Genomic DNA, 27,338 nt, shown 5'->3' on the forward strand with positions numbered 1-27,338 from the left:
GTTCAACACAGGGTGAATTGCAACGCTGACTGGCCGCATGCTAAACAGGAAGCTCAGTACCATGCATGACCTACATGATCCTCAGAAACCAAAGGAAGTAAAGAACAAAATTTATTGAACAATTGTAATAAGTGAATATATACATTTTATAGCTTTTCTTTTAAGAATAAAGTAAAATCAATATAAATTAAACATAAATTAAAGGATAATGTAAACTATAAATTACACATTAAGTAGCAATAGGACAAAGTTAGATCTCACTAAATAGCTAGATAGCCCATTTCTTGCATATGGCACTAATTTCAGCCGTAAAGTCCTTCAAAGCTCTGAACTATTGTCATTAAAAATCCATCCTTTCTTTGGGTTTTACTCACTGATTTCTAACTGACAATAGCTTCAATCTGCTCAAGTTTCACAACTACAGTTTTCACCAAAAAGCACACTTTTCCAGATCACTTACTTTTAATCCAACCTTCTCTTCTTACACCACATTTCTTTTTCCAAAGACCCTGCTCATATGGAGTTCTTTTTTTGCTGACTGTGGGTTACATTACGGACCTCCAACAAACCTCATGAATCCATTAAGGCCCTCAGATGGAAAGGCTGGGTTGCAGATTAGAGCACCAGCAGCCTTGAATCAACTTGTGCTACAATATCATCACCAGATAATGTGCTCAGTTGCTAAGAATACAAAATGTTCATGCTTCTAGATCTAAGGTAAGTGTCCAGTAAAAATGACAGTGGAGTTGGCTCAAATTGTGTTTATTTCTTCTTATGTGTGCACCCTAGTGCTACCATCTACCTTAGCAGTACCATTAGAACTGAAAAAACTATATACTTCTGGTGAATCAATCAGTCTGCCATCACTCTCTTATTAGAAAGAATTGTTGCAAAAAGCCATACTTCTTTATGTTCAATGGTTATTTTGTTAAATTGCGCAGTGTGTAGTGCTGCTTCCAATCAAATCATAACTTCATAAATTTCTTAATCTCACTAGATCTCTTCTGAACTTATTTTAGTATCCTTCTTATTTGGGGCACAACATTGACATTCCATATCATCTCTTCCCAACTATTATAGCACATAAAGGAGCAATTTTAGTGAATATAGTCATTACAAAGCAAACAACAAACTCAGTGATTTTTCCATTTACCAATACTCTATCACCCAATATTGAATTGAACAATAAAATGATTTTGCATATGCCATTTGATTTGCTTTGGCAAGATGCAATGCTTTACAGCAAGTCTAAATTATTAACATCAGTGAGGTTTTTCTTTTCAAATACTGCCTTAATTATTCAAAGGTCCCTAGAAACTACTTTTTCTGAAACTTCTGGAAATACATGATATCACAGTAATGTTGCATTGCCCAGGAATTAGATAGAAAAAGGCTGTGTAAGTTTAAGTAAATGATAAAACTAACATTCTTATGTATTTTAATAAAATTTCTGAATGAAGTAATGACCCCTCTGGGTCAAAAGCTATTAACAGGGTTGCATTGTGAACATATAGAAATCAATGCTTCACTTATGAAAATGTCTTGCACAATAAATATGTAAATATATTTCCTATTGAAGCAAAGGTTAAGTCTTCACTTTAATTTATTCTCGAATGACAAAGCCATGTATTCCCAGTTCTAAAACGGCGATGGCCACACTCTGGTTTTATATAACTCAAGTGACTTGCTGGGCCGCTTTAGAGGGGAGTTCAGAGTCACCCACATTAGTGTGGGACTGCAGTCAAGTACAAGTCAAAGCACAATTTCCTTCCTTAAAGGATATCAGTGAACCTATTGAATTTTACCATGATTCATGACTTCATGGTTGCTTGCAGAGGTACCAGATTTTCTTCTTATTACTTCCAAATTGTTTCTAATTGAATTTTCAAATTGCCATAGTGGGGAATGAACTCATGTTCTGTAGATTATTTATCTGCATCTTGAGATTAGTAATTTAATAACTTCAACACTATACACCTCATTTTTGTTTCTCACAACAATGTTCCAAATTCAAGGACAAGGATAGAATGAATTACCTTTATCCACATTCCACATGATCAAACCTGCTCTTTTCTTAATTACCTATAGAGCAGTCCTTGCCACCAGCCTTATCTTAAAAATTTTCAGTTATAGATTAATGTAGAAAACACTCCAAGATGTTTACAGAAGGACAATTTAATAAGACATAACACCGAGCCAAAGTAGAACCTATTTGGATGGACAACTAAAAACTTTGCTTTAAAGTAAAGTCATCGTACCTGCTCTCGTATTGGCAGAGATGACTTAACCTGAGGGTCACCATGCTTTAGGCTAAGGGAGAAACTGAGAAGGAAAATTCTTCATAGTATCTACAGCTAATGAGGGAACTGAACCTATACTGTTAACATCATTTTAACCTTGCAAACCAACCATCCAGCCAAATGAGCTAACACTGTGCTAAAGAAAAATAATGAAGTGTGGAATTGAGGTCCAATGTCACCATGATCATATTAAATGGTGGAGCAGTCTTATATGGTCATAGGGTCTACTCATGTTCCTATTTCTTACGTTCTTTAGTAGAAAGAGTTAGGGTGGCAATTTCAGAATTTATGGCCTATACAGCAACGGGCACAGATGCAAAACAGCAAATGATATAAAAAGATGCACAAGAAGTCACATGGGAGGAACATGGTATATGGAAGGTTGTATGATTTCAAGAGGTGTCAATGATAGAGAGGGACAAAGTCATGGATGAATTTGAACACGGGGTTAAAAATTGAACATGCAAAACTAGAACCAAATGTAGGCCAGTGACCACTTCCTGATGAAGGGCTTTTGCCCGAAACATTGATTTTCCTGCTCCTTGGATGCTGCCTGACCTGCTGTGCTTTTCCAGCACCACTCTAATCTAGACCCTTGTTTTTACATGGTTAGGCCGAGGTCAGGTTTATGAATATTGAAGAATGGGAGATTGGCTGAATAGTATTGGTCTAATGAATGTTGGATATGCCAAATCCATGGATGAGATTTCATCAAAAATAGGGTGAGACATGAATGGAGACAAGCAACACCACAAAAACAAAACTAGGCCTTTGTGATGGAAAGGTAATAGATCTGGAAGCATGGCTCAGGATCAAATAAGATACTGAGGTTGAAGATAGTCTACTTCAACTGGAGACAGTAGCCAGGAAACAGGAATGTGATGAGTTGTTGGCAGGGTTGAAAACCACGATTTGAGTCTTTCAAATATTTTATTGAAAAAAAAATTGCTGCTGATCCAGGACTGGATGTTGGACAACAGTATGACAACACAGAGTCAGTGGATGTGTCAGGAGGTGATAGTAAGGCACTGAAAGTAATGTGTAATTTGACCAGGTAAGTTTTGTTTTCTCATTTGCTTGCTATGAAAATGACTTGTGACCTTTTGTGTATTCACAGTCTTTATTTTTTCATTAAATTGTATTACCGTTCCAATTTCAGCTTATTGAATGAGTCAAAATGAACCGATTTTTAATATCAATGTCAATAAAACAGAAAACCTGAAGGTCAATAATATCAATTAACATGGTTACTTTCAATATTTCCTTCTTTAAATAAATTCATTTGAAAAGCAGGTGCAAATAAGATGAATCACTGCTAAATTGTTAAGTCCTGACAGCAGCACTTCGATTCCATTGATACTACAAACTCAATTCAATCCAGGTGCACATCATAGGTGTTCAAGTTTACATCCTTTGCACTTAATGGAATGAAGATGTGGGTTAAACCAGAATGCTTGCGTGGACTAAATTGAGCTAATCAATAGTTACGGCAGAATTACCTTTAGGTTAAGCCTGTTCCAGAATTAGGCTCAGACTTGAGCTGTGGCCTGTTAATCAAAATCACAGGTGTGCAGTGACTTAAAATGTAAAGGTCTCTCATCAGTTCTCTGCCTGTATGGATGCAAATGAATTTTACTAATTGAATTATGCATCAAGTAAAAAAATATTTATATGAATATGTTATTACTCAAATGTTTTGTAAAACCGTTGGGTCTTTATAAATCTTTGGAGATGACATTGTGCTCATGTTTGCTGAGCCCCACCAAGTATATTACAGAAAATCTAACTCTGGAATTTGCCTTGTTCATTTGGGAATTCCAGGATTTTAAACCAGCGATGGTGAAAGAAATGCTTTAACTCCAAGTCAGAATGGTGTGAGATTTGGAATTAAATTTGCAGGTTTATGGTGTTCTAATACATCTGCTAAACTTTGTCCTTCTAGGAGTTGGAGTTGGGGTTGTGGTTGTGGATTTGGAGAGTGTTGTCAAAGGAGCCTTAGTGAATTGTGCACTACATTTTGTAGATGGTTCACGCTGCTGCAATTATGTGTTCATGGTAAATGGGTGAATTTCGAATGTAGTAGATTGTGTGCCAATCCACAAGCTGCTTTGATATAATTGGTGACAAGTTTCTTCAGTACTATTGGAGCTACACTCACTCAGGCCAATTGAGTATATTCCATCTCACTCCTGATGTTCCTTGTAGGTGATGGACAGGTTTTGTGGAAACTAGAGAAATTTAGAGTAGAATTTCTAGCCTATGACCTACATTGTGGCCACAGTGTTCATATGGATGTCCAGTTCAGTTTCTGGTCAATTGTAACTGCTACAAAATTTATAGTAGGGAATTCAGTGGTAGTGCTGTTGAATGTCAAGAATCTATGATTAGATTCTCACTTGCTAGATATAGTCATTGTCTCACACTGACACAAACGTTATTTGCCTCTGATCAGACCAAGCCATGTTGGTCTGTTGCCATGTTTGGACATGGACTGATTCAATACCTGAAGAGTCACAAAAGATGCTGAACATTGTGCAAACATATCCACTTCTAACCTTATTATGGAGGAAGAATCACTTACAAACCAGCTGAGGATGGTTTGGCCAAGGTTATCACCCAGAGGAACTTCTGCTGAGATGTCTTTGTATTTATTGAAAGATAGTGCAACCATCTTTCTTGTGCAAGGTATTACTCTAATCAGCGGAAGGGTTTTTTTTCCTGATTCCCCTGTTTCCAGTTTGATAGGGATTGTTTATAACACACTCAGTCAAATGCTGCCTTGATGTCAAGAATAGCCACCCTCACTCTGCCCTGGAGTTCAACTCTTTTATCCATGTTCAGACTAAAATAGTAATGAGGTCAAGAGCTATGTGACCCTTGTAAAACACAAATAGAGTGGCAGTATGTAGGTTATTGCTGAAGAGATCCTGCTTAATAGTGCTGTTGAAGATCTCCTGCATCACTTTGCTGATTATTGATCATAGACTGAGGGGCAGTAATTCCCTGGTTTGGATTTGTCCAACTTTGTGGACAGGACATGATTGAGCAAATATCCACTTTATTGGGCAGAAGCCAGTGTTGTAGCAATATTACAACAGCTTGGCTAGGGGTGCAGCTAGTTTTGGAGCACATATCCTCAGTATTTTTGCTGGAATTTTGTCAGGTCCAACTGCATGTGCTGCACATAGAGCTTTGGCCATTTCTTGGTTTCACATGGAATGAATTGAATTAGCTGATGACTGATATCTGTGATGTGGGAGGTCCTCAAAATAAATGCCACAAGGAGGTTGAACAGTTCCACCAACACATTCCACCCTGACCTTAAGTTTACCTGGACTATCTCAGACAACTCCCTCCCTTTCCTGGATCTCTCCATCTCCATCAATGGTGACCGACTCAACATTTACATCTTCTACAAACTCACTGACTCCCATAGCTACCTAGATTACACCTCCTTCCACCCTGCTTCCTGTAAAAATGCTATCCATTATTCCCAATTAGATTAGATTACTTACAGTGTGGAAACAGGCCCTTCGGCCCAACAAGTCCACACCGACCCGCCGAAGCGCAACCCACCCATACCCCTACATACACCCCTTACCTAACACTACGGGCAATTTAGCATGGCCAATTCACCTGACCCGCACATCTTTGGACTGTGGGAGGAAACCGGAGCACCCGGAGGAAACCCACGCAGACACGGGGAGAACGTGCAAACTCCACACAGTCAGTCGCCTGAGGCAGGAATCGAACCCAGGTCCCTGGCGCTGTGAGGCAGCAGTGCTAACCACTGTGCCACCGTGTCTTCTGCCTCTGCCACATCTGCTCCCAGGAGGACTAGTTCCACCACAGAACACACACCAGATGGTCTCTTTCTTTAAAGACTGCAATTTCCCCTCCCATGTGATTGATGATGCCCTCCAGTGCTTCTCATCCACTTCCCACACCTCCGCCTTCGAACTCTATGCCTCCAACCGCAACAAGGAGAGAAAGCCCCTGGTCCTCACCTTCCACCACACCAACCTCTGTATATGTTACATTATCCTCCACCATTTCTGCAGCCTACAAACTGACCCCACCACCAGAGATATATTTCCCTCCCCACCCCTATCTGCTTTCCATTCCCTCCGTGACTCCCTTGTCAGGTCCACATCATCTTCCGTCTTGAGATCCTCCAGCCCCATGGCATCAATGTGGATTTCACCAGTTTCCTCATTTCTCCTTCTCCCACCTTATCCCAGTACCAAACTTCCAACTCTGCACCGCCCTCATGACCTGTCCAGCTTCCTTCCCACCTATCCACTCCACCCTCCTCTCTGACCTATCACCATTACTCCCACCTCCATCTACCTATTGCACTCTCAGTTACCTTCTCCCTAGCCCCATCCCCCTCCCATTTATCTCACCACCCCCTTGGGTTACAGCCTCTTTCCTGATAAAGGGCTTTTGCCTGAAATGTTGATTCTCCTGCTTCTCGTATGCTGTCTGACCTGCTGTACTTTTCCAGCACCACACTCTCAACTCTGACTCCAGCATCTGCAGTCCTCACTTTTGCCTCAAAATGGATCATCCACTCATCATTTCTGGTTGAAAACGGATGCAATACATTAGCCTTGTCGTTTGCATTGATGTGCTGGGCTCAGCATCATTGAGAATGGGGATATTTGGGGAAACTCCATCTCCTGTCAATTGCTTAATTATCCACCACCATTTACAATTGGATACTGTAGTACTGCAGGACTTGGATCTGATGTGTTAGTTTGAGATTTCTTAAAACTGGGAGGAAGTGAGGACTGAAAATGATGGAGGTCAGAGTCAAACATGTGGCACTGGAAAAGCACAGCCAATCAGGCAGCATCCGAGGAGCAGGAGAGTCGATGTTTTAAGCATAAACTTTTCATCAGGATTTCTTAGCACTGTCTATGCTGCTTCCACTCTTTAGCACACAAGTAATCCTGTATTGTAACTTCCCCAAGTTGATATCTAATTTTAGGAATGTCTGGTGCTGCTCCTGGCATGCCATTCTACAGTTTTCATTGAACCATGATTGATCTCTTAGCATAACAGTAATACTTCGATGAGGATATATAGCAACCTGAAAGGTTCCTTGTCCATGTTTGACCTGATGTAATAAGCTTCGCGGGGTTTGGAGTCAATGTTAATAACCACCAGGACAACTCCCTTCCATCTCTATGCAGCTACCACCTCTGATTATTCTGTTCTGCTCTTGGGACAGGACACACTACAAAGACAATTTATATTTTCGAACTTTTTAAAATTTTGGACTCACAAAAGAGCTGTTTTAAAACCAGGGACTGCAAGGATTGCTGCATGGTTTACCAGCAAGTACCTGTACTTGGATACGGTTTACATAGCTGTACGTTATAGCAGTGGTTGCAGTTAAATTGGAGCTTCAGGATTGTGTACAAATGGAGTTTTTTTGTTGGCAACAAGAAGTGGAGTGCCTTTTGCATTAGTGATCAGCTACCAGTGACAAAGATCTTCGTCCTGCCAACACTTAGGTGATTGGGACTGTAAACTGCTTGGGTCAGTGAACAAGATGGAGAGAAACCTTCAGACTACCCACAGCTTAGGACATCACTGCTGTTTGCAGAAACAGCCACTTTAAGGGTTGGGAAAACCAGTGTATCTTTCATTCAGTATTTGCAGTAAATGGTAACAATTGATAATTCAGAGATCTTTAGAAGTGAACCAGTCACCCTGGGTGTCTTGCAAACCAGTGGGAGCATCAGAGAAGGACACTGAGCAGCAGCATTCTGACCAGCACAATGTTATTAAGAAGTATCTCAACAATCCTTGTGAACAGAAATTACTAAATTTGTTTCTCAGTTTTTTTCTCTCTGTCCATAATCCAAGTATTCTTCTCCTGTTAGTGTCTGTATGTGAGAGTAAAGGGGAGTTTATAAGGGGATTAGAGTTTTAATTAGTGGAGTTATTTGCAGTCGTAATTATTTACCTTTTGCTGGAGTCGATTTAGTTAATAAATAGTCATTCCTGTATAGAAACATGGTCAATGTTCTGTGTCAACCTGAATCTAAATGTCAGGTAAATTAGGGAAGATGGTGTATTTTTTAAAAATCTGTAACTTTGATGATGACACTGTGAATAATGGGGCTTTATCTCTAGCACTACTCCTCCGTGAGGTGTAATAACATTCTGGGCCCTTAACTAGCATCGATTCATTTGAAACAGAAGCATTGGGTGTAGTATTAGGAAATAAAACAGAGGAAGGAAAAGACCAGATTCTGAACTGCATTTAGGACCAGGCATTGGAAACATGAAAGGATTTCCTGTAGGTGGCAGAGTTGTCCCTGGTAGTCTTAAGGGAACTTTCAATGGCCAGCTTGATTGATTTGGCAGATAAACCTGAGGTAGCATTGCCTGGTAGACTTAGAAAGGCAGAAATAATTGAGGCACTGGCATGGACATGGGTTAGGAAGAAACATCTGGTCAGTAAAGCATTGGAAGCAAGTTATATTCAGTTATAATCAAGGCAGCTTGAGCATAAGGAGAGACTGAAGAAACTAGAGATGACAAAACAGGTTTTAAATAAAAAAGCAGAGAAAGATAATGAACTAGCAATGGAATGGAATGGAAGTGAGGAAGCTAGAATTAGAAGTGTGAGAGAGATAAAGATATTACAAGCTTAAAATGATACAGTTGAAATGGGGGATGTTCAGGTGCTGATACAGCCCTGGTGGAAAAAGGGATATGGAGGCATTCTTCATGTCATTTGAGAAAAATAGCCTGACAAATCTATTGAGTGGAAGAGGACTGGACATTACATACAGAGTAAGTTGGAAAGTAAAGCACGAGAAATTTACACTTCATTGTCAGAGAGGGGTTCTCAGGATTATGATATTGTAAAGAAAATTGTATTGGCTGCATATAAGTTTGCACCTGAGGCATACCAATGATCCAGAAGGAAGCAACCAGGTAAAACCTGTGCTGAATTAAAATGTGTTAAGCAAAATAATTTTGACAGGTAAATGCGAGCACATGAAGTTTTGGCTGAGGTTTTTATCTTTGAGGAATTTAAAAACTTGTTACCTTTTGCAGTAAGAATACATGCTGAGGCCCAAAGGGTTGCAATTGCTCGGTAGGCAGTAATAATGGCTGACAATTTATGAGTTAATTCTTTTGCCTAAAGCTTTTTTCTTTCATCATCCCCATAAACTGGAAATGGGAGAGAGAAAGGAAGGTGAGTAGCCAGTGTAAGGAATGGATAGCTGGAAATGCCACAAGGTCTCCTCCTCAGATCTCAAAGAGCAAGCGCTGGGGGTGAAGATGAAAATCAGAAGCTGAGGTGTTTCCATTGAACATGCCATACCTTGTCATTCAGAATGCTGAAAGTTGAGATCTTGTTTTCTCTCTTAAGAATTCAATGAAAGTCAAATGTTGGTAAATGGACACCATATCTCCGTTCCATTTTACAAGGTCCAATTGCAGTGTGATTGTTACAGGGAGTAGTGGTTTTTGGGGTACGTAACAAATTTAACAGAGGATGGAATTGATTTACTTTTGGGGAATGATTTGCCAGGAGTGAAAGTCATAGTTTTGCTTTAACCATAGGAAGTCCGGTTGAGGCTAAAAAGACGAAACAATTTCAGGAACAGGTTGTGGATATTTTCCCATGTCTACTGACCAGAGAAATTATGAAATAAAATCCATCATCAGAAGTCACAGTAATATTACAAGCACATATTAGGGTAGCAGAAACTATATTTTAGAAGGAGGATAGTTCAAAGAGGTGTTTAGAATGAATTTGTTAATTAAGGATCATTTAACTTATCCAGAGTTAAATTAGTTACCACAGACAGCTTATACTGAAGTGGAAGCTGTTGGAGTTCCAGAGTGATGTTGCATTAATGGTGGAGTTTTGATGAAGTGGAGACATCTTCACAAACCTGTGAATGAATAATAGACAATTGTTCATCAAATAGGGGTACCTTCTAGACATCATGTAGCACATGTAATTTTTATGACAGGACATGTAGGAATACAGAAAATGCAAGTATCAATAAACAGAGTCTTTTACATTTTCAAGACTTCATAAAAACAGTGCAATGCTATAAAACATGTCACGGTAGTAGGAAATGTCAACATGTAATCGAAACATGTAATCGAAACGTTACATATCCCTACCAGTTTTTGGAGAACTAGTCAGTAGAGTGTTAATAGATTGTATAGACTATTACTAAAAATGAATCCAGTTCATCAGTATAGAGTGGTGCTGGAAAAGCACAGCAGGTTAGGCAGCATGCGAGGAGCATGAAAATCGACATTTCGGGCATTAGCCCTTCACAATGAAGGGGTTATGCTCAAAACATTGATTTTCTTGCACCTCGGATGTTACCTGACTTGCTGTGCTTTTCCAGCACCACACTTTTCGGGTCTGACCTCCAGCATCTGCAGTCCTCTCTTTCTCCAGGTGATCAGTATATCCTAACAATTACGAATATGCCAAATCAATTTTCAGAAGCTATTCCTTTAAGAACAATTACAAATAGGGTAAAAGATCGCAGCTTCCTTTTGCTTATTATGGGCTAGTAACTAAGATACAGTCTGATCAAGGTTCCAACTTTTTGTAAAGTTTTCAAGGAAGTAATTAGCAGTTCAGGTAAAAAACAGTTGAAGTTGGGTATAAAACAGTTGAAAATGTGTTGCTGGTTAAAGCACAGCAGGTCAGGCAGCATCCAAGGAATAGGAAATTCGACATTTCGGGCCAGAGCCCTTCATCAAGAATCGGCTCTGGCCCGAAACGTCGAATTTCCCGTTCCTTGGATGCTGCCTGACCTGCTATGCTTTAACCAGCAACACATTTTCAGCTCTGATCTCCAGGATCTGCAGACTTCACTTTTTACTATAAAACAGTTGAACAGTTAAACTAGCTCAGCAGGGGGATGGAACCTGAGGTGTAGTTCCAGTGTACAGGAGGATGAGAGTAGTGAGGGCATGGACAAGATTTGATGGTCACAGGAATGTGCTGGCAGACAGCAAGCTGGTTTGAAGTATGTCTACTTTAATGCCAGGAGTATCCAGAATAAGATGGGTGAGCTTGCAGCATGGCTGGTACCTGGGACTTTGATGTTGTGGCCATTTCGGAGACATGGATAGAACAGGGTCAGGAATGGATGTTGCACATTCCAGGGTTTAGATCTTTATTAAGGTGGCTAAAGAGGGGGAGGAGTGGCCTTGTTAGTCAAGGATAGTAAAACGGTGCTGAAAGAACTTTTGATGAGAACTCATCTACTGAGGTAGTATGGGCTGAGGTTAGAAACAGGAGAGGAGAGGTCACACTGCTGGGAGTTTTTCATAGGCCTCCGCAGAGTTCCAGGGAGGTGGAGGAGAGGATCGGCAAAATGATTCTGGGTAAGAGTGAAAGGAACAGGGTGGTCATTATGGGGAACCTTAATTTCCCCAACATTGACTGGAAATGCTATAACTCTAGTACGTTGGATGGATCAGTTTTTGTCCAATGTGTGCAGGAGGGTTTCCAGACACAGTATGTCGACAGGCCAAAAGAGGGTGGCCGGTCTGGATCTGGTACTTGGTAATGAACCAGGCCAGGTGTTTGATTAGTTGTAGGTGAGCACTTTGGAGAGAGTGACCATAATTCAGTTACGTTTAGTTTAGCGATGGAAAAGAATACGTACCTGCCACAGGGCAAGAGTTATCGATGGGGCAAGGGCAATTATAATGCAATTAGACAAGACTTAGGATGCATAGAATGGGGTAGCAAAATGCAGGGACTGGGGACAATCGTAATGTGGAGCTAGTTTAAGGAACAGATATCGCATGTCCTTGATAGGTATGTCCCTGTCAGGCAGGAGGGAAGTGATAAGGTAAGGGGACCGTGGTTTACTAAAGAAATTGCATCACTTGTAAAGCAGAAGAATGAGGCTTATGTGACGGTGAGACAAGATAGTTCAGATGAGGCAATGGAGAGTTACAGATTAGCGAGGAAGCATTTAAAGAGAGAGTTAAGAAGAGCAAAGAGAGGACATAAGCAGTCTTTAGTAGGTAGAATAAAGGAGAACCCTAAAGCTTTCTACAGGTATGTGAGGAATAAAAGGATGACTAGGGTCAAAATAGGGCCAGTCCAAGACCAGAATGGGAAGTTGTGTGTGGACCCTGTGGAGATCGGAGAGGTGCTAAGTGAATATTTCTTATTGGTTTTCACTCAGGAAAAGGAGAATATTCTAGGGGAGAAGACTGAGATATGGGCTATTAGACTAGAAAGAATTGAGATTAGTAAGAAATAGGTGTTATCAATTCCAGAGGGAGTGAAAGTAAACAAGTCCCCTGGGCCAGATGGGACTTATCCGAGGATTCTCTGGGAAGCTCGGGAGGAGATTGCGGAGCCTTTGGCTTTGACCTTTAAGTCATCATTGTCTACTGGTTTAGTACCAGAGGACTGGAGGATTGCAAATGTTGTGCCTTGTTCAAGAAGGGCAGTAGAGATGGCCCAGGTAATTATAGACCAGTGAGTCTTGCATGTGTTGTAGAAAATGTTTTGGAAAGGATTATAAGAAGTAGGATTTATAATCATAGAGTAAGCAACAATTTGATTGCAGATAGTCAACATGGTTTTGTCAAGGGCAGGTCATGTCTCACAAACCTCTTTGAGTTTTTTGAGAAGGTGACCAAGCATGTGAATGAGGGTAGGGCAGTTGACTTGGTATACATGGTCTTCAGAAAAGCATTTGATAAGGTTCCACATGGTAGGCTGTTGGAGAAAATGAAGAGGCATGGGATTGAGGGTGATTTAGCAGTTTGGATTAGAAACTAGCTTTCTGAAAGAAGGCAGCGAGTGGTGGTTGATGGAAAATATTTAGCCACAAGGATCTGTTTTGGGACCATTGCTGTTTGTCATTTTTATAAATGAGTTAGACGCAGGCATAGGTGGATGAGTTATTAAGTTTGCAGATTACACTAAAGTCAGTGGAGTAATGGACAGTGTGGAAGAATGTTGCAGGTTGCAGGGAGACTTGGATAAACTGCAGAATTGAGCTGAAAGGTGGCAAATGGAGTTCAATGCAAATAAGTGTGATTCACTTTGGGAAGAATAATAGGAAGGCAGAATACTGGGTCAATGGAAAGATTCTTGGTAGTGTGGATGTGCAGAGGTATCTTGGAGTCCATGTACGTAGATCCCTGAAGGTTGCCACACAGGTTGATTGTGCTGTTAAGAAGGCATACGGTGTGTTAGATTTTATTGGTAGAGGGATTGAGTTCTAGAGCCATAATGACATGCTGCAACTATACAAAACATTAGTGCGGCCACACGTGGAATATTGTGTACAGTTCTGGTCGCCATGTTTCGGGAAGGATGTGGAAGCATTGAAAAAGGTGCAGAGGAGATTTACCAGGATGTTGCCTGGTCGGAGGGAAGCTCTTATGAGGAAAGGTTGAGAGAGTTGGATCTGTCCTCATTGGAAAGAAGAAGGCTAAGAGGGGATTTGATAGAAACATACAAAATGATCAGAGGATTAGATAGGGTGGACAGTGAAAGTATTTTCCTAGGATGATGACATCAGCTTGTCTGAGAGGGCATAACTACAAATTGAGGGATGCTAGATTTAAGACAGATGTCAGAGGCAGGTTCTTTACTCAGAGAGTGGAAGGGGGTGGAATGCCCTGCCTGTCAATGTAGTTAACTCAGCTACATTAGAGAGATTTAAACAATCCTTGAATAAGCACATGGATGATGATTGGATAGTGCAGAGATGAGCTTAGATTAGTTCACAGGTCAGCGCAACATCGAGGGCTGAAGGGCCTGTTCTGCACTGTATTGCCGTATTCTAAGTCAACTATGTATCGTTCACATACACAAAGAGCTTTGCAGAAATATTGTCAGTCTATCAGAACCTTAATTGAGACATAATGTCATCAGGGTTGAGACAAAGGATTAGATTTCTTCCTACTTGCAACCAAAGATTCCCAAATGAATAGACTGGAGTTAGCCCATTTGAATTGGTTTATGGTCATGAAATTAGGGGTTCATTAAAATTGATTAGCAGGAAGTACTTAACTGAAAAAAATTAATTCTCAATATTGTGGATTATATGCCCATAGTTCTAGAAAGACTCACGGGCAAATAAACATCAAGCAACTGGAAATTTTGAAATGGGAGATCAAGTACTGGTATTGTTGACTTTGCAAAAGAAATCTCTGAATGCAAAGTTCAGTAGTGCACATAAAGTCATTTGGGAGGTAAGCAAAGTACCTCATCTGATAGTTTATCCTGATCATAAGAAGTCATATCAGTTATGTCACATAAACATGCTGACAATGTATCATTGTGAGGAAAATGATGCAGAGAAACATAAATGGTAAGGGTAGTGGAAAATGATGGTGTCAATATTATTTATTAACAACCTGGATAATGGCAAAGGAAAAAGTGAGGTCTGCAGATGTTGGAGATCAGAGCTGAAAATGTGTTGCTGGAAAAGCGCAGCAGGTCAGGCAACATCCTAGGAACAGGAAATTCGACGTTTCGGGCATAAGCCCTTCATCAGGATGAAGGGCTTATGCCCGAAACGTCGGAATTTCCTGTTCCTTGGATGCTGCCTGACCTGCTGCACTTTTCCAGCAACACATTTTCAGCTAATGGCAAAGGAAGTCATATATCCAGTTTTGCTGATGACACAAGGTTAGGCACCATTGCAGACAGGGTAGATGATAACATAAAATCAGAAAGGAATATTGACAGACTAAGTGAACAGGCATATCTATGGAAGATGGAGTTCAATGTAAGTGTGAGGTTATCTGTTTTGGACTGAGAAAGGATAAATCAGTGTATTTTCTGATTGGTATGAAATTATATACAGTCGATGTCCAAAGAAGCTTGTCTGGGGGCGTGGAGGTGTGGTTCAGATGCAAAGATCTTTAAAATGTTGCATGCATGTGCAGAAAATATTCAAGAAAGTGAATGGAATGCTAGCCTTTATATCTGGAGGACTAGAGTATAAGGACACAGAGGTTATGTTCCAGTTATATAAAATTATGGTTAGACCCCACTTGGAATACTGTGAGCAGATGTGGGGACCAGACCTTAGAAAGGATATACCTGCCTTAGAGGAAGTACAACGTGGGTCTACAACAACAATGAAACCCAGACTTCAGAGGTTATACAAATAAGACCTGCTTTTTCTCGAATTTAGATCATTAAGGGTGATCTGATTGAAATCTTCAAGCTATAACCAGGAAAAGACATGGTAGATAAGGATAAATTAAATGGCATAGTCTGAGAATTAGGGCCAAACATTCAGGAGAGATGTTAGGAAGCATTTCTTCAAACAAAGTTTGGTAGAAGTTTGGAATTCTCTTCCACAAATGGCAGTTGATGCTGAATCAGTTGATAATTTTATATTTGTGATAAATTAATTGTTATTAAGCAAAGGTATTAAGGATATAGGGTGAAGGCAAGCATACGGAGTTCTGCCACAGATCAGCCATGATCTCACTGAATGGTGGAATAGGTTTGAGGGACTGATTGGCCTACTCCTATTCCTGTGCTCCTGTAATGAGAGAGCAGAAAGACATCTAAACAGTTCTGAAAGTGAATTTCTGACAATTTGACTAAATAATATTGAAATATTACTCTTTGTTCTTATATTTGAAGAAAGGACAATGGGAGGATCTTGTAAGACAACTGAGAAAGTATGAGGTAACCTGTAGAGATACCTATATGTATTACATTAGCTAGACCTGCCGTGGACTTAGGAGAGTCAGGACCAATAAAACAAAATCTTCATCAATTCAGTCCAGAAAAAACAAGATCTGATTAAACAGAGATTCAGTACATGCAAGAAAACCATTTACTGAATATAGTCAAAGTGGTAGGAATAGGATTAGGGTTAGGATTAAGGTTACAGAGTTCACCAATAGTATTGGTTCCAAAACCTGGCTTTACAAGATAATCGAGCAAAATCATTGCCACCCAATCACTCACCCATTTCCCTGTGATATCTCCTATTATTTTTCTCCACATGTGGTTGAAGAGTTACACGGAGCTAAATTCCTGCTGGCTTTCTGTCCTCTCTCATGGAGTTTTTCAACTTCTGCTCTACTGAAGGCTGACAAAGTTGGAGGAAAAAAAAGGAACAGCTTCTTCCCCTCCTTACTAAATATGCTTACTCAGCAGCAAGTCCATTTTTTTAATTTTACAATCAATCTGTCCAGGGATGTTGTAACATGTTTCTGAACCAAGGTGGGACTCGAACACAGGCCTCTTCATTCAGAAGTACAGGCACTACCACTGTGCCACAAGAGCCCTCAACTCCTAAACTTACACTCATTACAAGTTGCAATCCAGCCTTCTCTAGCTGAGACACGAATGAATGTGCTTTCTTGGAGTAACAGAACAAGATTAAACCAATTGCTTAATTAACTTATCTCACTTACTCTCCAGCAGAGAGCTTGTTTAACACTGTCCAAGCCTGGGAAGAGAAAGCTTCAAATTGTAAACTTCAGTTAAATGCCAATGGCAAACAAGCATCACTATTTTTTTTTTGTTTACAAAAAGAGGTTAAGATTCTCTTCTTTGTTACTAAATCCTCAAGGTTCACACTGTGTTACAACTGAACTCCATTTCAAACATATGTTCTGAGAATAAGGTTATCAGCCTGCAGTGTTAACTTTGTTTTGCTTCTCACTCCACTGCTATATCTGCTGAGTCTTTCTAGAATGTTGTGCTGTTATCTTAAATACATCTTTTTCCTTCTCCACCATGGCAATCTAATTTCTACAACTATCCCACCAGAACTTTGTACTCTAATTCCTAGAAGCATTATTCTGCTCTGAACTGTTTTCAATAAGAAAACAAAACAAACTTGCATTTATATAGCACTTTTCATTGCCACCAAACTTCTGGAAGCATCTTAAAGTGAGTGAAGTAATTTTAAAGTGTAGTCATTGTTGTAATGCGGGAAACCATTTTCCAAACGGTTTAATACCTCTTAGTGATACAACAACCTGCATTTTTATAGTAGGCAAAAGTGAGTACTGCAGATGCTGGAAAGCAGAGTTGAGATTAGAGTGGTACTGGTAAAGCACAGCAGGTCAGGCAGCATCCGAGGAGCAGGAAAATCTATATAGTACCTTTTAAATTTTATGATGTTCCAAACAACCTTACAAAAGCATAGTCAAATAAAATATAAAACTGAACTAGATAAGAAAATATTAAGACAGATTTGAGCTAATGTTTATTGAGAGATAAGATTTAAGGAAATAAAGTGGCAGGTATTAAGTAGGACATTTTTACATCAGCTGCTGACACAAAGTTATTGAACATTTGGAAGATGTGAAGACATGGTACAGAATAGACAGCAACTATCAAAAATCCACTTTAAAACAAAGGCTAGCTATACAAGGGCCTTTGGATACGGCCATGGAGCACGATAGCAATATGTTCTGTTCGGCATCTCTCTGGGCAATGTGCTATCTTTAAGTTACAGGAATTCAGTGAGTACAACTGTTGATTCTGTCCTGTCAGAATTGTGAATTATGCTGGCATATTTTTGACAACTGATTTTACTTCAGTTCTGATAGACAAAATGTTTGTCCCACATTTCACTTTAAAGGAATTATTCTTTCCAATGGTTTTGTAGTGTGCCAATCACATCTATACATCTTTTAGCAAGTCTTGCATTGTACATGAATTGAAAGCTTTTCATTTAACTCTTCCCTGAACATTATACTTTGAAATCAAGCTTTCAAGTTTCGTTGTAGAAAGTCATGCCTGTGTGACTTAAACAAAAGCAAAAACAGTGAATGCTGGAAATCTGAAAAAAAACATAAAGAATGCTGAAGCAATCTCTGTTCCTCTATCCACAGATGCTGTTGGGTTTCTCTAGTATTCTCTGTTAGTTATGCCTGTGTTGCTCACTGCTTCAAATAATAAGTTAATTGTTGAAAACAATTTAACTGTTTCAGTTTGTGAATCTAAATGTTTGAAAATCAGACTAAACTCCTTTCCTTTTAAAAACCAGTGTTTCTGAGCCCAATAACAGACCATATCTGCTAAAAAATCTGAAATTAAAAATCTACTGATGACTATGAAACCATTGCTGATTGTTGAAAAAAGCCTATCTGGTTCACTAATGTCCTCTCGGGTAGGGAATCTACCATTCACACCTGGTCTGGCCATCATGTGATTCCAGACCCACAGCAATGTGGTAGACTCTCAACTGCCCTCTGAAATGGCCTAGTGAGCCACGCATTTCAAGATTAACTAAAGTTGGGCAATAATTGTTGGACAGCCAGCTATACACAAGTCATACAAGTGAATGAAAAAGTGGGCTGTTTTCCCCTGGATGGTGCCAAGTTTCGAGAGTATTGTTGGAGCAACACCCATCCAGGTAAGTGGGAAGTATTCCATCACACTCCTGACTTGTGCCTTGTAGATGGGGAACGTACTTTCAGGAGTCGGGGTGAGTTACTCACCACAGTATTTCTAGACTCTGGCCTGCTCTTGTAGCCAATGTATGTTGTGAGTTCAACTGAGTTTCTGGTCAATGGTAACCCCCAGAATTTTGAAAGTGGGTGATTCAGTGATAGTAACACCAATGGATGTCTTATAGTCTTGCTTGTAATGTAATTGGCTTGTTATTCGTTTTGTAAAAAGTGAGGTCTGCAGATGCTGGAGATCACAGTTGAAACTGTGTTGCTGTTTAAAGCACAGCAGGTTAGGCAGCATCCAAGGAACAGGAAATTCGACATTTCGGGCCAGAGCCCTTCATCAGGAATGAGGAGAGGGTGCCAGGCAGGTTAAGATAAAAGGTAGGGAGGAGGGACTTGGGGGAGGGGCAATGGAGATGTGATAGGTGGAAGGAGGTCAAGGTGAGGGTGATAGGCCGGAGTGGGGTGGGGGCGGAGAGGTCAGGAAGAAGATTGCAGGTTAGGAGGGCGGTGCTGAGTTGAGGGAACCGACTGAGACAAGGTGGGGGGAGGGGAAATGAGGAAACTGGAGAAATCTGAGTTCATTCCTTGTTGTTGGAGGGTTCCCAGGCGGAAGATGAGGCGCTCCTCCTCCAGCCGTCGTGTTGTTATGTTCTGCCGATGGAGGAGTCCAAGGACCTGCATGTCCTCGGCGGAGTGGGAGGGAGAGTTAAAGTGTTGAGCCACGGGGTGGTTGGGTTGGTTGGTCCAGGCGTCCCAGAGGTGTTCTCCGAAGCATTCCGCAAGTAAGTGGCCCGTCTCCCCAATATAGAGGAGGCCACATCGGGTGCAGCGGATGCAATAGATGATGTGTGTGGAGGTGCAGGTGAACTTGTGGCGGATATGGAAGGATCCCTTGGGGCCTTGGAGGGAAGTGAGGGAGGAGGTGTGGGCGCAAGTTTTACATTTCCTGCGGTTGCCGGGAATGGAGGTTGGGTTGGTGGGGGGTGTGGACCTGACGAGGGAGTCACGAAGGGAGTGGTCTTTGTGGAACGCTGATAGGGGAGGGGAGGGAAATATATCCCTGGTGATGGGGTCCGTTTGGAGGTGGCGGAAATGACGGCAGATGATACGTTGTATACGGAGGTTGGTGGGGTGGTAGGTGAGAACCAGTGGGGTTCTGTCGTGGTGGCGGTTGGAGGAGCGGGGCTCAAGGGCGGAGGTGCGGGAAGTGGAGGAGATGTGGTGGACGGCATCGTCGATCACGTCTGGGGGGAATCTGCGGTCCTTGAAGAAGGAGGCCATCTGGGCTGTACGGTGTTGGAACTGGTCCTCCTGGGAGCAGATGCGGCGGAGACGAAGGAATTGGGAATATGGGATGGAGTTTTTACAGGGGGCAGGGTGGGAGGAGGTGTAGTCCAGGTAGCTGTGGGAGTCAGTCGGTTTTTAGTAGATGTCTGTTGAGTCGGTCGCCCGAGATAGAGATGGAAAGGTCTAGGAAGGGGAGGGAGGAGTCTGAGACAGTCCAGGTGAATTTGAGGTCGGGATGGAAGGTGTTAGTAAAGTTGATGAACTGTTCAACCTCCTCATGGGAGCACGAGGCAGCGCCGATACAGTCATCGATGTAGCGGAGGAAAAGGTGGGGGGTGGTGCCAGTGTAGTTGCAGGAGATGGACTGTTCCACATATCCTACGAAGAGGCAGGCATAGCTGGGGCCCATGCGGGTGCCCATGGCAACTCCTTTAGTTTGGAGGAAGTGGGAGGATTGAAAAGAGAAGTTATTCAGGGTGAGGACCAGTTCAGTCAGTCGAAGGAGGGTGTCAGTGGAAGGGTACTGGTTGGTGCGGCGGGAAAGGAAGAAGCGGAGGGCTTTGAGTCCTTCGTAATGGGGGATGGAGGTGTACAGTGACTGGATGTCCATCGTGAAGATAAGGCATTGGGGACCGGAGAAGCGAAAATCCTGGAGGAGGTGGAGGGCGTGGGTTGTGTCCCGAACGTAGGTGGGGAGTTCTTGGACTAAAGGGGACAGAACCGTGTCGAGGTACGCGGAGATGAGTTCGGTGGGGCAGGAGCAGGCTGAGACAATGGGTCGGCCGGGGCAGTCAGGTTTGTGGATTTTGGGCAGGAGATAGAAACGGGCGGTGCGGGGTTGTGGGACTATGAGGTTGGAGGCGGTGGATGGGAGATCCCCTGAGGTGATGAGGTTATGGATGGTCTGGGAGATGATGGTTTGGTGGTGGGAGGTGGGGTCATGGTCAAGGGGGCGATAAGAGGAGGCTTCCGCGAGCTGGCGTTTGGCCTCAGCGGTATAAAGGTCGGTGCGCCAAACTACTACCGCGCCTCCCTTGTCTGCCGGTTTGATGGTGAGGTTGGGATTGGAGCGGAGGGAGTGGACGGCTGCACGTTCTGAGGGTGAGAGGTTGGAGTGGGTGAGAGGGGTGGATAGGTTGAGTCGGTTAATGTCGCGGCGGCAGTTGGCTATGAAGAGATCGAGGGCAGGTAAGAGGCTAGCACGGAGTGTCCAGGTGGATGGGGTGTGTTGGAGGCGGGAGAAGGGGTCGTCAGAGGGTGGGCGGGAGTCTTGGTTGTGAAAGTAGGCACGGAGGCGAAGGCGGCGGAAGAATTGTTCAATATCTCGCCGCGTGTTGAACTCATTGATCCGAGGGCGTAGGGAATGAAGGTGAGGCCTCTGCTGAGGACTGATCTTTCATCCTCAGAGAGGGGGAGGTCTGGAGGGATGGTGAAGATCCAGCAAGGTTGGGAGCTAGGACCTGGTGTGGGACTGGAGCTGGGGGTGGGGGCGGGGTTAGGGGTGGGGACAGAGATCGATGTAGGGGCGGGGTTAGATGTGGTGACATTGCTCGGTGTGGGGGCGGGGTCAAGTGTGGGGGCGGGGTCATGCGTCTTGATGGAAGTAAGCGTGGGGGCGGGGTTATGTGTGGTGGCGAAAGTTGGCGTGGGGGCGGGGTTATGCGTGGTGACGAAGGTTTGCGTGAGGGCAGGGTTACGTGTAGTGACGAAAGATGGCGTGGGGGCGGAGACACCTGAGGCGTTGTGGTCGTGCAGCTTAGTGATGTCAGTGGGGGCAGAAGTGGCTGCGGCGACGGCAACCGAAGGGGCGGAAATGGTTGTGGCGACGAAAGAACTGTTGTCATTCCCGGTAGCTGCGGGGGTCGCGAGTCCGTCGGCGATCTTCCTGGCGATCGTGGAAGCGGTTGTCTGTGTGGCGATTGCCGGGGCGGTTGTTTGGGCGGTGATCGCGGAGGCTCCGAGGTCGGTGGGGGCGGAAGTGACGTCACGGTCAGCGGCGGCCGTTGGTGCCACGGGCGCTGTGGCGGCCACATGTGTAATGGCGTCCGACAGGCCGATAGAAGATTCTGGAACAGTTGAGGAACCACGAGTGTGGGGGTAAGTACATGAAAGTTTTCGGTAAACCACGAGTGTGGGGGTAAGTACATGAAAGTTTTCAGCACCGCCCTCCTAACCTGCAATCTTCTTCCTGACCTCTCCGCCCCCACCCCACTCCAGCCTATCACCGTCACCTTGACCTCCTTCCACCTATCACATCCCCATCGCCCCTCCCCCAAGTCCCTCCTCCCTACCTTTTATCTTAGCCTGCTGGACACACTTTCCTCATTCCTGATGAAGGGCTCTGGCCCGAAACGTCGAATTTCCTGTTCCTTGGATGCTGCCTAACCTGCTGTGCTTTAACCAGCAACACATTTTCAATTGTTATTCTTTTTCTCCCACTTCCATTATTCAGTGAATTCCAGTATTGGGTAAAATAAAAACGCAGCTTCTGATCACACTGCAAAATCTTTGCACTGAAATAAGAACAAAAAGAGATGGAAAACTCAGCAGATCAGGCAATGTGAGTGGTGAGAAGCAGTTTATCAGCTGGATATTACATGCCATGTTAGGTATGCATTTTGGGCTGAGTGAGATGCATATATAATCTAGTGACTGCCTCCTTGCCCTAAACCCCCCCAACTCCACACCCACATAAGATAGCACACTCCTTCCTTCTGACCACATGTTTTATAAAACCCAGTCCCATGCCCCTCACCTCCTCTCAAGGTGACAAAACAAGCCCAGCTTAAAACACCCGATTTACCTTCCTCCAGAATCCATGGGCCCTGTCTATATTCCAGGCGTGTCCACTACCGAGTTCAGGAACTGCTGATCTATGACACTGACCAGGAGCTCCTGAGGTCAGGAGTAGGTGGAAGTCCTACTAGGCGCTCATGCAGCCTGCCCAGCCTGCAGTCACTTGTTGTTGCAGGGGGTTCTAATCAGCTAGCTGTCAACCCTCCTGAGGAGAGGGGTTAGGCGAAGCCTAATGTTTCAAATCGATGACCTTCCAACCCAGCCCTGTTGAGTGTCTCCAGTTCTGTTCTTATTTTAAATTCCCAACATCTGCTGTGTTTGTTTTATGTTAACCCTCTTCCTGGCCACTTGCTGAGGTCAAACCTTCTTGCCGCCTTTGTCCCTGAGCTAATCATCATTTACCGTTAACAGCACTGAAACTGTCTCTTTCCCCACTGTAACATAGAGTCATCATCAAAGAGATATACAGCACAGAATCAGACCATGCCATCCATATATCTGAACCTAATCCAATCTCATTTGCCTTCCCTGCCTCAACTAATCTTTGTTTAGTTGTCCATGCCTTTACCTCAGACTTGGCCAATTCAACAATCTCTTGAGCAGCTTTATACCTTGCAGCTTCCTTCCAACTTGAACTCAAACCCCTGCTACTTAACTTGCTTCAAGCCCTGGTCACCCATCAATCTTGGGCTTGCTGACCTGCATTGACATGTCATCTTAAAACCTACATCCTTACTTTAACCCCACCCCCCCCAAGTCTCCCCCATTCCTGTGTCTATGTTTGGGGCATGCCCCATTTTAATTACCCCACAAAAATGCCCCTGCCTTCAGCTGCCCAGGATAAAATGCTGAAATTTCCTGCCTGACCCACTGTGCCTCTGTGTCTCTTCATTCAAGTTATTTCTGAAATCCTTGTCTCTGACTAAGCTGTGAGCCACCTGCCCTGAATATCTCCATATGCGGTTTGGATTTGCGAATGGCCTTGGGACTTTGTTATGCTAAACAGGCTATATAAATGCAGGCTGTTGTCGCTGAATCATTCAACATGAAAACAATTAACACGACAAAACTGTCTCTTTACAAAATTCCTCATTTTGTTTCTGATGGGTCTTCTTTACCAGTCCTGTGCATTTCTTTGTTTCATTGAAAACAGACGTGATGTTTAAACTTCACAACAAATCTCCCAGATTCTGCCCACTGTGACTTTTCAAAGCGTACAGACACGATTCCGAATTCAATGCAAAGTTCGCTTTTGGTTTCTGTTAGCTTTGAGCTAAGTGACTCTCAGGTTTAAAATAAAGCGCAGCGATATCTCTCTTAAGCTTCGAGTACACGTGAGGGTTGTGTTTTCTATTCAGCACATCGTGCTGTTGACAAACGCCAGCACAGTACTTGAGCTTTGCAGCCGCTCTGCAGTTGCAGGGATGTTAAGAGATGCTGCTTAATTCAACGTCAGATCAAGTTTGATCAATATTCCCCCGCCGCTCCAATTGGAGGCGCATGTTCAAATCCCCGCCTCACTTCACCACCATCTTTGCCAGTGTGAAATAGTCCGATTTTCCTCTGGCAGAATATTTTATCCTCGCCTGGCTCATAACTGAAGCGTTTTGAACAGAGAGAGGGGGGAGCAGGGAAGGGGGCGAGTGGGATTTACATCCAAAGCGGTGCTCTTGCCTGTTTGAAGTCGGTTTTAAGGAACTGAATTCAGGGAGAAAATGGGACGACCTTTCCTGCAGTATGTCTTTCCGTTACTCAACGTGCTTTTTGGTGTAGCCTTGGGCGCTTTCCCCAGCAATGTCCAAATAGGTAAGCAACTTCTGTCTAGTGCAGAAATGTACATAAGAACTTCACATCGACTGCTGCTGCTGCTAAGATCATGGATCGCGACTTTAATGTGTTCAAAAATACAGCAAGTCCCTTGTAATTGGTGCTGTTTAAAAGGGATTTGCCTTAATCCTAAAAGAAAGTTAAACCTGCTTGAGTTTTATTAAATCACATCTAAGTAAATAAAATGTAACTGAACGTTCTCCGCTTGATGTAAGCGTCTCTCTGTACCGTGCTATCGTCTGAGGCAACGAGTGAAAAGCGAGCTTTATGCGGCACAAGTCAATGTGATTTTTTTTTGCTTCTGTACAGGCGGACTGTTCGCAAGAAGTACAGATCAGGAAAATAGCGCCTTTCGGTTCGGGATTTACCTTCACAACACCAACCCTAACATCTCCGAAGCGCCTTTCGCTCTCACTCCACATGTCGACAACCTCGAGTCTTCCAACAGTTTCTCAGTGACCAATGCTTGTGAGTACAGTTGATACAAGCTGCCCCCCTCCCCTCTTTATTTTGGTCCAAAGCATTGAAATTAAACTAAATAAAAGTTATCAGCTGTTGCTGCTAACTATGGCAGGGGGAAACTAAATGAAAACCGTTAACTCTAAATTTCCCCAGATATCAACTTCGCGTAGAGTCCAAGCATCTTGTAACATACACGTAGCAATGAAACGAGTTGTTCAGTCCGATATACAGCAGTGATATTAAAAGATGTAGCTTTCTGACTGTGTGTATGACAGGTGTAATGCATCGAATCGATATGGTTTTTATTTCTATTGGTGGAACTTTTATGTCATGCAGAAATCGGAAATCTACAGTTCGCTATATTTAGATGAGTTTTTTTCCCCTCGTATCACGGAGTATTATATGTGAAGTATAGTTTGTGCACCATCAGAGCTATGCTGGACTCTACCAGCTCTAGTGCCGATGAAAAATGTCTCGGCTACGTTTGCAGATTGGCTCCGACGCGTCCTCCTTTTTTTATTTTACAGACTCTGCGGTTGTTGCAAGGTCCTCGCTCATTAGTAAACAGATCTCGAAACACTTTGTTGCGCTGTCTTTTGAAAATAACCGCTGCCCACACCGCTTCCCACCTTTTCCCCCGAACGCGGGGCGGGATGCAATCGGTGCGTGTGTGTCTGGTGGGGAAAAAAAAACATCCCCTCCAGGTCAGCAGGATTAATATGTGGGACGGCAGCTGTGTCCCTACTGTCATCTCTTGCTCTGGTCAGACGTGTCTCCCTGCCTGGATGGAAAGGCAGGGGGAGATAAAGGCTGACAGGGAGAGAGAGAAAACACTTTCAGTGCATACCCTCATTAATCTGGTGCAGACTCTCTCAGCTAAACCTAACCGGCCACTGGGTGTCCCATTCGTTTCCACTGCCCTCTTGTGTGTCCCACCAATTCGAGATGATTTGGTTTTTTTTACATTTCTTTAATTTTCCAGAGCTCGGTCTAGGATGTAACAATCCTTAAGTGACCTTTTTCCTATTTTAATTGGGTCTATCCCGGCTTTTTTTTAAGCGCCAGATCGCTTCTGACAGACAATGAAAGGCTGCAATGTGGGGTGTCCTTAATAATGCAAACCCCAAAGTTTTCTCTCTCTCTCTCTCTCCTTTCATTCCTCCATTTCGTTCTATCACCCTCGTTCTTTCACCCCCACCCCCCTCCTCCCCAGACACTCTTCCCTCGCCTTTACTTCCTGTTTGCCTTCCTTCTGGGGCCATCCCGGCACAAAAGTATATTCTATTCTCGAAAGTCAGATCTGTTTGCAGTAATTAAAGATTCATGGGAGCATGTGCTGTGCATACACTGCGGTAGGACTTAACATTTGAACGAACCAGCCCCATTGACTGTTAAGGTGCAGTTTTAAAGCTGGGAGGATTTATTCGCCAGCAGCTTTTGATCGCTGACTGTTGCTGGCGAAGCTGGTGTGTTTAATGCGCCAATTCGGAAGTTCTCGACATCACTGAACATTTAGCAAGTACCAAAGAATCATGGGGTGTGAAGTGCGTCCGCCCTACTTAAAACAAATGTGTCAAGCTGTTTAGATCATCGCATTGCAAACTTACTTGCAAGCCGCTTTAAAAACAACACACACAAAACCTGGCAGAGTTTCGTTGCTCATTCTTCAGATGATTGACACCTCAGTGCTGCCCAAAAATGACCTTCCATTCCCTCCCTCTGCCTTGTCCTGCTCTTTCCAGCACTGGCGGTTTCATTGTCAGATTCCCAACAGCTGCAGTATTTTGCTTTCTGCACAAATGCACATCCCACACTCTTGATGGGACATAAACCCTAACCATCCCCGGGCCAAAATAAAGCAAGGAGTGCATTCCATCTGATCCCGAATTAAGCCAGTGTTAAGAGCAATGAACAAGATGAAAAACGGTGGGGCGGTTTTTTTTTACGGACGATAAATATCTTGCAACTATTGACAAGGGAGTTCGACTGTATGGGTGTCTGGGAAAAAAAACTATCCGGCAACCTATCAGGGCAGAGATTGCTCAGCGGTTTATAAATAAATCAACTCAAGCTTGCTTTCTGTTTGTACAATCAGATTTTTTTCTCAGAAGTGCAGACGCTATATCACAGGAAAATATAACATCAAAATTACCGTGATTATCAGAGAATATTATTTCAGTTGGGAGGGAAGGTTATATGTGTCAAATTGCGTTTGAGTATGTTGTTTAGTGCATACAG

At 43.0% G+C, this 27,338-nt stretch overlaps 1 protein-coding gene across 2 annotated transcripts in view; it reads left to right on the forward strand.

The window, feature by feature from the left end:
• Window positions 1-24,523: 24,523 nt before the first annotated feature.
• LOC132820158 (glutamate receptor 3-like) overlaps window positions 24,524-27,338 on the forward strand; it is a 335,515-nt gene continuing 332,700 nt past the window's right edge. For both annotated transcript variants that reach the window (XM_060832109.1, XM_060832108.1), the window contains exons 1-2: window positions 24,524-24,617; window positions 24,948-25,106. In XM_060832109.1, the coding sequence (XP_060688092.1) occupies window positions 24,527-24,617; window positions 24,948-25,106 (250 nt within the window). In that variant the 5' untranslated portion in view covers window positions 24,524-24,526. The remainder of the gene's footprint in view (window positions 24,618-24,947; window positions 25,107-27,338) is intronic.

Source organism: Hemiscyllium ocellatum, chromosome 11 (assembly GCF_020745735.1).
Source record: "Hemiscyllium ocellatum isolate sHemOce1 chromosome 11, sHemOce1.pat.X.cur, whole genome shotgun sequence".
In the NCBI taxonomy this organism is placed as follows: domain Eukaryota; kingdom Metazoa; phylum Chordata; class Chondrichthyes; order Orectolobiformes; family Hemiscylliidae; genus Hemiscyllium; species Hemiscyllium ocellatum.